The 15,376-nt window shown below is 40.7% G+C and overlaps 1 protein-coding gene across 6 annotated transcripts in view; it reads left to right on the top strand.

The window, feature by feature from the left end:
• The window catches only part of atp11b (ATPase phospholipid transporting 11B), a 58,798-nt gene extending 44,668 nt beyond the window's left edge, over positions 1-14,130 (top strand). For 2 of the 6 annotated variants that reach the window (XR_003986062.1, XM_030434607.1), the window contains 2 exons: positions 1,816-1,979; positions 8,467-14,130. Coding sequence is in view for 3 of the 6 variants with exons in the window: in XM_030434607.1 (XP_030290467.1) it covers positions 1,816-1,979; positions 8,467-8,548 (246 nt within the window). In the remaining 3 variants the exon portion in view is untranslated. Of the gene's footprint in view, positions 1-1,815 lie in introns of all 6 variants that reach the window. The other 4 variants (XR_003986063.1, XM_030434610.1, XM_030434608.1 and 1 more) reach the window with 2 other exon arrangements.
• Positions 14,131-15,376: the final 1,246 nt, after the last annotated feature.

Below are 15,376 nucleotides of genomic sequence, written 5' to 3'. Positions count from 1 at the left end.
TTTTATTGTAACTTGGCTGCTACTAAAAACTGCAATATCTCAAATCTGCTCTCTTTTGCTTGTGATTAACAAGCTCTGTGATGAATGATTGCTGCTTTACAGATTGATACCAGTCGTTACTGGTAGATTAATACAGGTATATCAGTCATCTTGGAGTCAATAAAAAGCTGACAGCTTTTTTCATCCAAATGGTCATACCACGATAGGTGCACCAAAGACACCTCACCAACAGATAAACACTAGTTGAGGACTCATACCATCCATGGCTACAGCTGTGGCTTGGCTGCTGTCACTGCTTTAACCGCAGTTTGGAATATTAACATTCTCCAACCTCAACTTTTCTCTGCTACAGAGAGGGTGACTATAGCCACAGTAACAAGAACAACCCCTTTTCAAGAGGAAATAGCCGTATTATCTGATAGAGGAAGCGCACAACTCTGCATTTATTATCCAGGGACACCTGACACTACCGGAATAAATCATATTCAGTTTGTCCCATCTGTGTTTTGCTGTTGCCAGCCAAGAAGCAGAAGTTTGGTTTTATGCCAACAGTGTATTCAATTTCTGCTGCAGAGAAATGAAAAAACTGCAAAATCTCAATCCAAAGCACTGTGGGATACATGGGTCACACTTTCAGCTACATATAATATGGCTATTTTGGGCTACATCACTGGAGCCATCATCAACAAAAGTAGATTATGTTGGTGTTTACTTGACTACAAAAACTTTACATTTTCAGAAAGCTGCCATACCCCAAAGTTAGATTTTTAATCTCAAGAGACATTACACAGTTGATGCCTGTAATCGGTAATGGCATGAAGTATATATTTTTTTTTTTAATGAAAGCAGATTTATGGAAGAATCAGGTGGGCCATTGAAGTGGGCCCATACAGTAGAAGGGATGCTCAGGTGGCAAACTAAAGAAGTGTAACCTCACACCTTCTCTCTGTTTGCTCTTGGTCTCTCTGCTCTTCACTTTACCATCACACACTGTCGCTGTCTCTCTGGTGCTGACTCAGGTTAACAGAACCACCTGATCCTGCAGGTTTCTAGGCAGCAGCTTTGTTCAGTTGTATCAACCAATGCATCACTGGCAGATGGAAATGTTTTTTTCATTTTTTCATTCTTATTAATTAGGCAGTGAGAGATTACTTTTACTAAACTTTTCACATTTTTATAAAAGGAAAAAGATCTAAATCTGTTGTTTTTTGTCATGCACATTCATGTTATAGCTCTGGAGCTTTCAGTGCTTCTGTCAAAACAGAAAGAGGCTGGATCATTAGAAAACAGTTGAAGTTGGTATTTGAAAAAGATTCATTGGTCTCAGGTTTAACTTCTTTGGAAACGTTCAGTCCAACCTTTCGATCGGATTTAATTTACAAATAAGGACAGACTTAATCTGCTTTACCGCAAAATATACTGCAAATACATTTCTTTTAAAATGTTGAGCTTTTTTCATTTGTTTTTTTTAAAAAGAATTGTTTACCTTTTTGATGATTTATGTATTATTTGCAAAATGTCAGCCCTTTTGTGTAGCATGTGTCAAATGTTTTTCCCTGTACATCATTGTTCCTTTGACAGCCTGCAATATGTCATCCCCCAGTCGTCTGTCATCCTGTCGATATGTGACAGTAAAACTGTTTTGTGTTGGTATTAATTTCTTCTCTTTTCTCCTCTCACTTTCTATTTCCCTCTTTTTCTTTCTTCGTCTCTTCCCCCAACTTATCTGTGATTTCTCTTACCCTGTCAATACCACTCTCCAACATTTTATTTCACTCTTTCCTTCACTTCACTCCCACTCTACCCTCCCTTCAGTCTCTATCAGCCCCCCAGGCGCAGGCCCTCAGCTGTGTGGAGTCCCTGTGCTGCTACCAACATGGGCAGAGCGGCTGTTCCCGCCTGGCCCGCCTCCTGGAGCAAATAACCGGGCAGTGCCAGGCCAGCACCAACCATTGCCACTCATCCAGCCGCAGCAACAGGTGGGGAGGACGACAACGGCAAGAAACTATATTTATGAAACCTGATGAATCCTCTGCCCCTCTTGGTTTCAAAAATGTTGGGCTGCAGTCCTGACTGTTTTAGGCCTTAACATGGCTATAACCCGAATGCAAGTCTGTCTTGTTCTGATCTGTCGGCACACAGTTGTAGGGGAGCAAGGTCCCGAACAGTCAAAGAAACTAGTTTCAGTGTGCGGTTTAACTTTGGGACAACAGCTGAACGAGGAGATCTGCACTCATAGACTGTTGAGTTTATTCCCGTCAGAGTGTATGTTGGAAGAGTCTGAACATAATGATTAACCAGGCAGAAAGGTGATCTTAATCTTACAGCCACCGTAGTGTGCTATCAGAAATATATCAGTACACCTTGGAACCAAAATCACAGAGACCAATGACTGAAGATTATGATGGCCATGCCCTCTAGATACTGTAGCATGCAGATAGATGTTAGTCAGGCAAAATATTTGATTCCAGCATTTTTATTAATGGGCATTAAAGGGCAGTTCACTTTTGTAGGGCTATTTATCATCTAGATTTATTTTTAATGCGAGTTGCTGAGTTTTGCAGAAATGTCTGTTTTCTCTTGAATGAAATGGAAAAAGATGGCACTTGGCTTATTGTGTAGTGCTTAAGTGCAAAAATATTTATTTATTTATTTATTTATAAGTCAGTGTCTCTTTTCAGAATTCATGACCTGGTTACTCGAATAATCCACAGACCTTGAGTGAGCGGTTTCATGTAGGAACTTTTTTTTAATCTACTTTATCACTGCGCAAATGGAAACATGCATCTTCTCATGGATGAGAGGCTAGCTAACTGAGCTAGCTATTGTTGGATGCAATTATTGTTTACATCACGTGCTGTCATGAGCACAAACGTGTAGATGCTTTCTTCCTTCTGCATTGTGATACGGTGATTAGTCATTGTGGTTCAGCAGAAACAAAATAGTTCCTCCATGAAACTGCTCACCGAAAGGACGTTTGGTGCTTTAAGCTTCACAAGCCGAGTTGCAATATATTCGAGAGAAGACCTACGGCTGATATTTCCAAAACTTTGCAACTCATACCGACTCTTAACTCTAGTTAATGAATAACACTACAGATAACGGGAAAGGAAAAATATGTTGTTTTTTATTTTTCCGGGGTGAACTGTCTCTTCATGGCCCTTACAATGAAAACCCGTTGCTATATACAGGCATCTAACAGGTCTCAATATTACTCTATGTGACCTGTCTTCTCTAGCCTCTACATTACAGGGGTCTGTCCATTAACCCATGTGTCTATGTCCTAATCATCTATGCTGCGATCTGTTATTCTCTCTGTCCCTGTTTCTGTTAAATACTCCCTTAAAATCAAAGGTTGGTGTCGTAGGAGGAGTTAGGCTGATTTGCCAGTTTTCAAGAAAAATTGCCTAATCTGTAATGCACTTTAACAGATGTCCATATGTTAGTTATTAAGTTGACTTACTAGCTTTAGGTCGACTCCTATATTGGGCAGGAGGTCTTTCATTAGAGGGCTTCTCCACTTGAGTTGAGGGGAGACAATGGTAAGCTGTTTGAGTTATATATCAACCAAACACCAGATTTGCACATCTCTGGCATTAACCTATGATTGGAGAGATGTGAAAGTGCTTCATAAGTGATGGGTTATGGCGACTTAACTTTCAAGCTGTACTTGATTTTTGCATTTTGGTGGCCCTAAGTGACAGAGAGAGGTGTAAATAATGAAACATGATGTCACAAAGTGAGCTCTCAGTAAGTGCAGATAAAAAGTCCTCTCTGCTGCATCTCCACTTTGTGATGAAGGATGATGTAACATCTACAACTTGGATTTTTCTTTCTTGCAAAACTTTGCCAAGTGCAGCTTTAGAGATGAGGAAGCTGAGTTGACAGTTTGCTGGGCTGCCCATTCTGCAGTTTCAGTGTTATTGTGTCTTTTTGTCCTGCATGCCAGTGACTCCGAGGGGTCATTGATTAATTGACCTGATCAGCTCGTTCTGCTGAGCAATCAATACTCCCCAAAACATTATGGGACTTTTTGTATTGATTACGTCAGTAATGAAGATGTATCATTCTTGTAGTCTTCTGCAGTGGGCCTTGAACAGAGTTGGGTGGCGTGGGCACGCATGTTTGTTCATTCATGACTGTGTGTATGTTTGTGAAGGTAATGACTGCATGCAGGTCAAAATAAGGGATGCACTATTGATCCCCACCCTCCCATCAGCCCCTCTGGACAGCAACCTGCAGACTCTCTGTGATGGAGTCAAGGACCGGGTCGTCCCAGTCAGTCAGGCCTGGAGGGCATAGCCGTCTTGCGAGTAGTCTCATATTGGAGACATAAAATTGTGACTGGCTATAACAACACATATTCTGCCAGGCCTGAGTTTAAATAACTAACATCGTAGGCATCCTCTGATCCTTTTAAGCTTTGATTCAGCCATACACAGAATGAGTCCTGCATTTAATATTTCTTTCTTTCATTATTATTCAGATAGCAGTGGGTGAGATATGCACCATGAAATACTCTATTTCAGTTGTTGTCGGGGTCATTTCACTGGAAGACAGAAAAGTATTTTGATTGCTTCAGGGTCAGATTACCAGTAAATATATGGTTCAATTTAGATGAATTTCTTCTTGTGGGAATGATTGATTTGTTTTCTGGCCTTGGCACGAAGCAGCCAATCGGAGTCTTCCAACTGAGCAGACAGTAGCCAATTCGTAGTCCCAGAGGGATAAACAAACAATGAACATAAGTTAAACGCTCTGCCATGTTGTGCTTTATACTGTAAATACACAATCAATTCATAGAATTTGGCCTGAATGTGCAGGATTAGTTTTTATTCCTCATCTCTTTCCCTTAATATTACCTTACCTCTCCTTTTCTCTTCATTATCTTCCCACTCATCTTCTGCTCTCCTCATACCTTCTGCTCTCCTCATACCTTCTGCTCTCCCTCCCCTCCCCTTCCTTACCTTGTGAGTTTTAGAAAATTAAGCATAAAACCACAAAGAACGAATGAAAGTCTAGTAAGACTCAACCCGTATTTGGCCTTAATGCTATGAAACTGCCATAAGGGAGAGGGAATATATCCACCCAGTCTTGTATAACAGGCTTAATGACTGGAAGGGACATATAGCTATTATATTTACCAACACACACACACACACATATATATATATATATATATATATATATATATATATATACACACACACACACACCCCACACACACACACACACACACGCATAAAGTATTTATCGGTTATATATTGGAAGCCCAACTGTAGCTGGCTGCTTGACTTGGCCTGTTTAATGCTGGCCACAGCTGTATAATGGTGAAGGGCGATGGATGTCAGGAGTCAGAGATGTTTTTCATAATTAATGAGATATTCACCTGCATGTAGTTGTCAAAATCACAGCAGCTGCATTTCCATCCAAAGGTCAAACTCATTTAATCCAAACATTTCAATTACATGTTCTGATTACAATGGGTTTTTTTTAATTGTTATTTCCAAAATGACATTCATGCAGTTGAGCCATGGTACATGGTACATGGTACATAGTATGCTCTATCACGATACACAATATATATGTGGATATTTTAACAATCTTCTCAAAAGCCCTCCATAAATGCAAAATCAAATATGAAGAAATGTTTGCCTAGTTACCTTTTATATTGCTATTGTGACGATAATTTGGGGATGACTATTGGTACTTATTGTTGGAACTATTGTTAATATAGTTGATGAATAATCAACAGTTATGTGGATGATGTTGGATAAAGGAAAGCAGTAGAACCAGTCGAACAGTCTGGTACGATCTGAAAATTACAACACTTTACTGTAAAAGCAGGAAAAGAAATCATTAATATCAATATAACACTATCCAAAATCTAAGCCAATATATAGTCTCATATAAGAAAATAATATATACATCTTGCCTAGTACTACTTGGTCGTGCACCATTTAGCAGGCATATATCAAAAAAAATCCAAACATAACAAAATTGAACCAGTCTGTAAGATTATTTTGTTTTAAAACATTGTTCTTCAAGTCTGCTTTAAAAAAAGTTGGATCTAGATCTTTGGTATATAGTGTAATGCTTTTCCCAAATGTTTCCAGCAATGTTCAAACCCAGAGAAATCCAAGACGTTTTACTGGAGTAAAGGTTGAGTGAGGAAGGAAGTCGGCAAGCGTGACTTAGCGAAAAGTGGAGAAACTGCATACCATTACCTCGTCATTCAACATTTCTGCCTGAATGACATCAGCATGGTGGTTTTTCAACATTACAAAAACAGAAACCCCCATGATCCCTCCTACCGATGACTTTTGTTCTTATTGAGGGACCCCTAGTGGCAGAAATACCATACTGTGTGTTTTATACATTCTGATTTAAATTCATAATTATAATCCTTGGATGGAAACTCAGCTGTAGTCTGAAACTCCTTGCTCCTCCCCCTCCTGTTTGCTTGGAACAAGGGGACCACACCCTAAACCAGAGAGGCTGCTGGGAAATGTAGTCTTGGAGAGTCTTTTTTTGTTTGTTTGTTTGTTTGTTTTTTGCTACTTCCTGTATCTATAAGCCTTTTTCTACTGGATCCTGAAGCCTTATATGTGCTTCTGAGAAGAGGCAAACTTCGAGGGCATGCTTGTTTTATAATCAGGGGAGTTCCAAGTGGGTGGAGTTTACCTTCTCCACATGTTTATATTACAGTATACCCAGAATTCCACCTGTCTTGTCCACTACCGGCTACAAAACAAGAATGCCCAGACTCTGTCTTGTTGCATGGGGGCTGCTGTTGCCTTTGGTACTTTGTATACAATGTAAACCTGTATGTATTTGTGCCCCCTCACACACTCTTCCTCCTGCACTTGTCTTTTTGTCCTCTCTGTGTCCCTGTCCTTCTGTGTCTGAAATCTGCATAATGTTGTTTCGACCTTCCGGATTAATTATTCATGTGCTTTTAACGTCCCCCGTGAGCTTTGTCTTGTCAGAAATCTGCCTGTTCTGTTCTTTTCTTGGGTTCATGTTCCCACCGGCTTCATCCTGACAGTGTTTTGGTGCTAACGTCCTCTTTGTTCTGTCGTGACCCGCGGAGCAAAGATGGTTTTAGCATCGAGATGTTTTCTGTTTGACCCCAGCCCTGAAACACAGCTGAGCTGGTGATGTAGCACGAGAGAGTGCCTCCAGTCAAACCACCATTTGAGTCATCAGCCTATTTAAAGTCCCTGGGTGGCCCTGTTTTCCCATTCACCAGGTCTTAAAACGGTTGTCTTCATCTTGCAGAGCAGAATTGAATTTAAAGGTGGTGAGAATTGTTCAGAGTAGAGCAGCTGATATTTAAAAATCAAAAGATGCCTGCATATGTAGCTCAACAGGTGCAGTGCAGTCTGCCTCATGTATTCAGTATGTAAAAACTGTACACACATATTTGTGTCTTTACACGTGCAGTCTTGTGAGCATCAGGTCTAGCAGCTAGAAGGAAGGCTCTGTTTGAACTGAGGCTGTAGAACCACAGTCTCTCCGCTCCGCCCTGCTGGTGCTCTGAGGCAAAAGCTCTGATCGCTGACAGCTTTGATGTGAGTCAGTGTGGCTGCAGTCCACTGTTTGTTGTGACCTTTAAGAGCTGTGACTTTCATTATTTATCCTCTTTGTGTTTTAGTCTCTTCCAGCCCAATCACCGGCCATTTAGTTGGAGTAGTTTACAATTGGATGAGATCGTGCACTAGTGCTGCTATCAGTGTTTGTGGGACATTTCCAAAGGAGATCCAGATCGTTAAGCTAAGGACAGAAAGGGATGGTGCCTCTGTCATGTCTCTAAATAATGTTATATAGTATAGCATAGATTTTATACTATATGCATAACTGTTTATTGTTGTGGAAGATAGAATGCCTATTTTTCTATTCAAAAAGTGAAGATTATTTAAGTAGTTGAAGTTAAGCATATATATTTTACCTGCGGGAAATCAGTTATTAGTCCTGGTTATCTTGAGAGTGGATATATGAAGAATGAATGTTGATGGATGTTGATCACGATTAATTTGTCTTTGTGATGACCATGTTGATTTTTGTCCATGCGTTGAGTAGCTCAAGTCTCGTCTCGTCTCCTCCGAGAACAAACCAGAGACAGATTCAGAAAACAGAAGCCCTACATGTTGGTATCGTTGGACCCCATTTAAAACAAGTTTAATTAGCTGACACTGACAGACCTGAATAATTGAGGTAATCAGGAGAGACTTGTGATACTCATCACTAACACCATCACACCATTACTAACTCCTCACTCTTTCATCCTTCACTCTACTCTGCGTATTCCAGCCTGGTTGTGTAGATTGTAATCACAAACCTTTTGACAACAGTGTGTTAGCTAGTGACAGCCAAGCCTACCAAACACACACACACACACACACACACACACACACACTCACTCCGTCAGCCTCCTAACCCTCAGTCACTGCTGCCTGTTTTCAGGTCTTGGAGCGACACGGAGAACTTCTACTCCAACGATCGCAGCATCCTGACGCTGTCACCCATCGAGGCCACCCACTGCTGACTCCCAGAGGCCACTGACTGTCACGCACAGAGCAGGGGGAGAGCTTCCACTCCACCACGAATCATAATCCCACCCCCACCCGCCCTGCCGCCATTTCATAAACCTACTTCAGTTTAAAGTCAGTGCATTCTCAGCTGGACGCAGATGGGAGCTGTCGCATTATGTGAAACCAAAGGACTCGGCTCATTGCAGCAAGCTGAATTATTCTTCCATAATGTGCTTCCTCGAATGAATCAATTCTTAGAAGAAAGGTTGACAGAGGAGCTGCAGCATGGAAGGAAATGGAGCAAGTCAGCGTTCGGCTATCAGAATCCTGCTGCTAACAGGATGTTTGCAAGTCCCGCAAAACTACCTGAATATATCTTATTTAAATTCCCTGCAAAAGCTGAAGAAGACGTGTCGGCTCACAGGTGCTGCCCTCTGAGATCAGCCCAGGTACATGAACTGTCATGCAGCTATTTATTATTCATTTCCAGTCCAGTTACCAAACTTAGTTTTTTTTCTTGCAACTGGCCTAAAAATGACTGTTCTGACATATCTGTAGACACAGAATGGAGATTCCTGACCATCTCAGCTTTTTGCCACAAACATTAGCTTAACGTCAGGTGTCAGTGCCGCTCGAAGCGTTTCAGCCTCGGGACCGTAGCCTCACCGAGCTGGTTTGGACGTTACCTGACTAATGTGGCTTGTAGACACCAGGATCGTCCATGTAGCACCAGGACTGAAGCGCTGCACACTCGTACTCGATTAACAGTGCATCTCGGAGGTTTTGGCTAGCAGCTAAGGCGCATCATGTTAACTCCCATGAGCTTCCTCTTAAAGCTGTCGCCTCGCCGCACCTTCATTTCTCACTCAGATGGAAAGGGAAGAAGCTAGACGACCCGCAGCCCTGTAGCTCTCTGATGACACCTAGACTTGTTTCCCTGGAACCCTCAGTTCTCGCTTGATGCTGTGCAAAGAATTTCATCTCTATCATGGAACCAAAGACCAAAGGATGCCGACTGGACATTAGAAGATGTTTATTTTTGTGCCTGTTTGTACAGAAGCTTATATTGTTAAGAAGACTATTATTAATGTTTGTGCTGCTTCTATCGTCTGACTGTTCAGGCCTCTGTCTCGGCGGTGCGTTGCTCTGAAGCAGGCCGGATGGGGTCTGTTTAAAAAGCCATACATTTTCAAGAGGTTATATTCTTCATAGATGATTGAAGGTTACTGCAGATGGAAGCTGTTTGAGCCTGTTGTCGTTGTCACTTTGTTACAAAACCTGTTCCCTTAAATGCCTTTTCTCATTCAGCCTGGTTAGCAAAGACATCTGAGCATTAAAGACCATGATGCTCAGGGAATATATTAGTTTTTTTTATAGCATCTGTTCAAACAGACTTGAAGGTAAAATATCCCCTCTCAGCTGCATACAAATATTCCCTGAGTATCAGATCAGGTATTAAAACAGATAGTACAATTTTATTTCAGTGAGACAAAAACGGCTTTAATGGCGAGATGCTTTTCCAAACCACGACTGATGTGTCGACCCTGACAGCAGAATGTCTCTATCTGTAGAGAGATAGATATATCAGATACATATATTTCAGCTTCTATAAAGATAAAAAGAAAAGCAGAGCGTTTGCACAGTTCACACATTAATACCGCATTTTTTCATTCTCTCAAATCATCGCTCGTCTCTCACCACCAAAATCATCCGAGTCATTCTTTTTGCTGTTTTTCTCGCCATGTGTGTTTCTCTCCACATGCTGATGATGAAGTGTGTATGTGTGGAAGTGCTGCTGTGTTGTCTCGTATGGCAGCCATGTTGTTTGACAGAAGGCTGGTACGCAGTCTTCGTGGTGAGCCGATGTATGACCTCAGCGGCCGCACGCTGCCGCAGGTCAAAGGTCAGCTCTTCCCCCTTGGCGTTTGTCCTCTTCTTAAAAAAAAAACTAACAAAAAAAACAAAAACCGGTGGAACGAGGAAAGGTTTGACAGTTGTTATTTGTGGGAGAATTCAGTTGAAGGTGACTGACAGAAGTTTAATGTAGAAACTTTTAGAGACAACCGTTTTAAACTTGACATCCACAACCACACGACAATGACTCGTACATGCCTCAGCTCACACAGGGAACATTCAGAGTCGCAGATGTTTCTACTGAAAATCAGTTAATAATGTTTTTGTCAGTCAGCTCGTCGAGTATTCTATTTTCTTAAACGGTACCTGTTACCTGTTTGATGCGTACTTGGCCTGTTGTATCCTCTCTGTTCATACAGGTGACAATGAAAGTGTCTATTTATTATTGCAATACTTTTTTTTTCTGTGTTTGTGTTGAACTTTTCTTACATATCAATATATATATATATGTGTGTATGATGGCCTGAATGCAGCAACTTCCCAAAATATTTGACTTGATGTTAGACATGTTATCGGGAGGTTGAACCTCCGTGGAAGCTCTTTTCTTGTGTGACCTAAAAGGTGTCGCTGCAGCTGTCAGCTGCGAGCCTGAATGTCAGTTTTTTACGGAACATTTAAAAACTCCCTCTCAGTTAGATCTCTCCATCCAACAACAGTTCTTTTTAACCATTTTGAGCTCATTTAAGCTGTTTAACTGTCACCTGGAAAAAGACATAATGATTAAACACGAAGATTTCAGTGGTGCGAAATGTTCTTCCAATCTCGGTGGATAAACATTGTTGATGTCAAACCTAAGGAGGGTTTGCCATCAAGAACATTGATTGGTTGAACAATGTGACTTTATTTTCAACCAGAATAAACATATGATACCTTTAATCTGTACCAGGATTTTGCTAAATGCATGTAAATGCTGTTTAAAAGGGGCACGTCACCAGTTTTTACCCATAAAGGCCAGCGGGCTCGTCATTGAAGCCAGACTCGGTCTGATTCTAATCTTGAGTAATGCTTAAGATTTTCTACATTTTATAGATGATTCGTCTTTAAAAAAAAAAAAAAAAAAAAAAAAGGGCCTCGAGTTCAAAAGATGAGGGCATGTGACAGGGCAGAGAGCTTGCTGATCGTTATTGTGGTAACTGTAGGATCCAGTATGAAGCTCGAAACGAGGGACTTAGGTTCAGGATATCTCGGCCTCTGCTGCATCAGTGTTGACCGCACTTTTTTAAATGCAATAGTAAATACCAATAAAACCCCTTTAATTTAAAAAAAGGTCAAATTTGACACAGCAGAGGAAGATACATCCAGACATAAGCACTGGATCATGCAACCTTTGTCTGCCTGGCAAATGCCAACATCTTTCCACCTCCACCAGTGTCATCCAGTCTCGTCCTGAGTCCTGAGATATCCCAGGTGACATCAGGGTTATTTTTTGTTTTTACTTTGAAGAGCTCCTTCAGAGCCACAGAAAACAGTTTTCATTAAAGATTTGGGGATTTTTTATTTCATCTGGCGTTAATTGGTATTGGTGAAATCACAGCCAATAAATATAGCTGATGATAAAAACCAAATTGCTGTCATGGACTTAACATACACGACATCTGCACACTGTAGCATGTAGTGCTGTGCATCTTTACAACAAAAGCATTTTACAAAAGGAACAAATGATCTGAAATCTCATCTTTCGGCCGTGAGAAGCAGGTAATTATCAGCAACCAGTATCAGCTGAAGTGAAAATCCATATCGTGCATCCCGTTTTCACAGACCGAGCAGCACTTCCTTTTGACAAGTCAAGGTTTCCAGCACTGACGCATACAGCCTTGAAAGGTGTGACGTGCCAGAATCCTCCCCGAGAGAAAGTACTCATTTAAAGCAGAGAGTTAAAGTCCTCTCTGGGATCAGCAGTAAACTGGGTGGTCTCGGGGATTTGGGGGCATCAGAGCTGCGAACCGGCAGAGTTATATCACGACAGCAGAGAAGACGGCCGAGGACGGAAGACGAGTCCTCCCCCGCCAGAGGCAAACAAGGCTTCATGTGCAGAAACACCTGCAGTGTCGGAGCACTTCTGATGCCCCCTAGTGCTCACTGCAGACACCCAAAGTGTTCAGAATTAAAGAAGACATGATATATTAAAAGGTGCGCACAGGGATAGAAAAGTAAAGGGAAAAGCTGCATGATGAAAAAAAAAAAGTTTTTCTTTGGGCCTCTGTATTCTCATGCAGTCAATTTGGATTCAGAGCAACAGCTAACAGCACATGATGCTGCGGTTCTATCCGGGTACAGATTTTCTTTAAAACATATCTAATGTAACATGGGCACTCGAGTGATATCTTCACCGCTGCTCATGCAGGGAACGGATTTGAACTATACAGCAGCAGCAGCCGACACCTGATTCTCCAAAGTATCACAGCGCTGACGTCATCGAAGCTTCATCACAAGAGAGCAGCTCGGAGGCCTCGGGGGTCTTTCTAGAAGCAGGAGATTACTCAGCCACATCATTTGGAAAGGGGTAAAAAAAAAAAAAGAAGGAGAAAGAAATGGCAATTTAATATTTTATCAAGCCTTGACTATGGATTAAGATCATGTCAATCAATCAGATGTTCCATCCAAGTTTAATTGGATTCCTTATTAAAAAACACCAAGAGCTGCTTAAGTATGTCAACAGATAAAGCACTGCTGCTTCTGGAGATATTGGCCCTGGATTGAATAAGTGCAAAGTAGAGCTGCAGCGATTGGCTGAATAATAAGTCGACCAAAAATAAAAATCTGTTGAACTATTTTTTTTAAGTGATTTTTCAAGCAAATGCTGGTTCCAGCGCGAAGGATTTGATGCTTGTCATTGTTATACATGATGGTAAAAGAAAAGTCTGAGAATTTGAAGACGTCACTTTGGGCTCTGAGAAACTTTTTGCTAGAGCTGAAATGATTCATTGACGAGTTGTCAACTATTATTGTCGGACGGTTTAATCCATCAATCAGTTTCAGTCAGTTTTTGGGAAGAAAAAGTTAAAAATCCTCTTATTCTAGCTCGTTAAATGTCAATATTTTCTGGTGCCTTCACTCCTCTCTTACAGCAAACTGAGTATCTGTGGAATGTAAACAAATCAAGAATTTTATGGCCGTCATCTCGACCTTGTAGAGCACTTACCGACATTTTTCACCATTTTCTGTCATTTAAACCAAACAACCAGACCATTATTCATGAAATAATCGGCAGCAAATCTCCAGGCAACGTCAGGAGGCTTTGTAGAAAATTGGGTTTCAAACTGAAAAAAACAACAACATGAAATGCTGAGAGGTGACGTCAGCGCAGAGATGCTCTTGGAAAGCTCAGCCACGGTTTGCAGACTTGAATCAAATTAAGGTTTCCTTGATCGAATCAGCTTAAAAGGGGAGTCTAAAGTAAATTAAATTCATGTCAAAGGATCAGTTCTCTGCAGCGGCGTCCTGAGACTCAGCCAGCGCGACACGAGGCTGCAGATCATGTCGGTGAAATCATTTTTATTCTCTCTGCACCAGACGACTGATAAACCTCCACCATCACTCTTCTGTTCGCTGACACTGACTCTGGATGTGGATGTGTCCGTCTGTCCTCCCTCCTCCTCCTCCTCCTGTCTGTAAATCTGTCTTATAGCTGATGTTTATGAAGATGCGGTTCTATTTACGAAATAAATACATTTTTTAGAAACTGTTCTTTGTGGGTTCATTCACTTGAAGTGCTTCTGTGATTTATGCAGCTGCCGTGTTAGATCATGTACTCTCTGTCCTGTGTTTTATAGTTTACCAGGAGCACATTAGCTGCTAGCTAACTCTGGTGCAATTACTTTTGATAGTGCCTTGTATAGTTAAAAAAGAAAATAGAAATTTTATTGTGTAATTTTTTTATGGAAACTGTTTGACTTTTTCTTTTGTGGAACCAAATGGGAAAAAATAAAATAATGATTTTAATTATTTTTAGAACATAGTCCTACAACTTTTTTTTTTTTTATTCCTTCCAAAACCTTTAACTCGGTTGCACACATGGAAGAAAAATAAAAATTCCCCCGGGAAATAAAACATCACAAAATAAATTCTCCTGATTTCCCCCTATGTGATTTAACACATAATTTTTTTTCCCATAAAAAAAAAAAAAAAACATTTAACATTTTTTTCTCCTCAATCTTTTGTCACCAACATTTTCACAGATGGAAGAAATAAATCAAGGAACTTCCTGGCAACACTTTTTTTCCCCCCACTAGTTCAAAAGTCATAAACACAGGAGAGAACATTTCAATCCAACTTGGAAAATGGATCACCAGAAACAAAAGAAAATGTCCTCTTTTGCCCCTCAGGGCTCCTGTAAGTTACTCTGCACATGGTATGCGCCATCAGGGCCAAAGTAGTGTGATTTAAATTCACTTCATTCAAGTATCGCCATTAGAAAATAACAGATCAGAATAATCACAAAATTGCAGATAATCAGACCAAACATGCATGTAAATGTTTGTATAATTTACTTTTACTTAACAACACACTATCTTTACTTCCACTCAAGAATGACGTCTAACAACACTGGTAGTTATTGTTTGGTTTCCCCCTCGTCTCTTTTGAGTAGGTTTCTTTGCTTGTGTTTGTCTTTATTGTGTTGTATAAACGAGATTTCTCCTTGTGGTAGATTTGTTGTAGTTCAGCTTCTTCCAGTCTGAAGTAATTGGTAGCTTGCAATGCTATGTTTATAAAGTAGCTTCTCCAACACTGGTAATTGATTAGCTGGACCTCCGTGTGGTGCCTGCTGGGAGCTCAATACAAAAAGGTGTGAAGTCGATGTAACTAATGCCGCTGTGTGCACGTTAAAGCACAGACCTGAAAAGAGCTCAGATTAACTTGCTAAAATAATGTAATAAAAGTGACATGGGGCTGTACATACTTTTGAATGTTTTTATTACAGTATCTGA

Source organism: Sparus aurata, chromosome 11 (genome assembly GCF_900880675.1).
Source record: "Sparus aurata chromosome 11, fSpaAur1.1, whole genome shotgun sequence".
In the NCBI taxonomy this organism is placed as follows: Eukaryota; Metazoa; Chordata; class Actinopteri; order Spariformes; family Sparidae; genus Sparus; species Sparus aurata.
The sequence above is the reverse complement of the archived record's forward strand: the minus strand, read 5'-3'. Positions and strand labels throughout refer to the sequence as shown.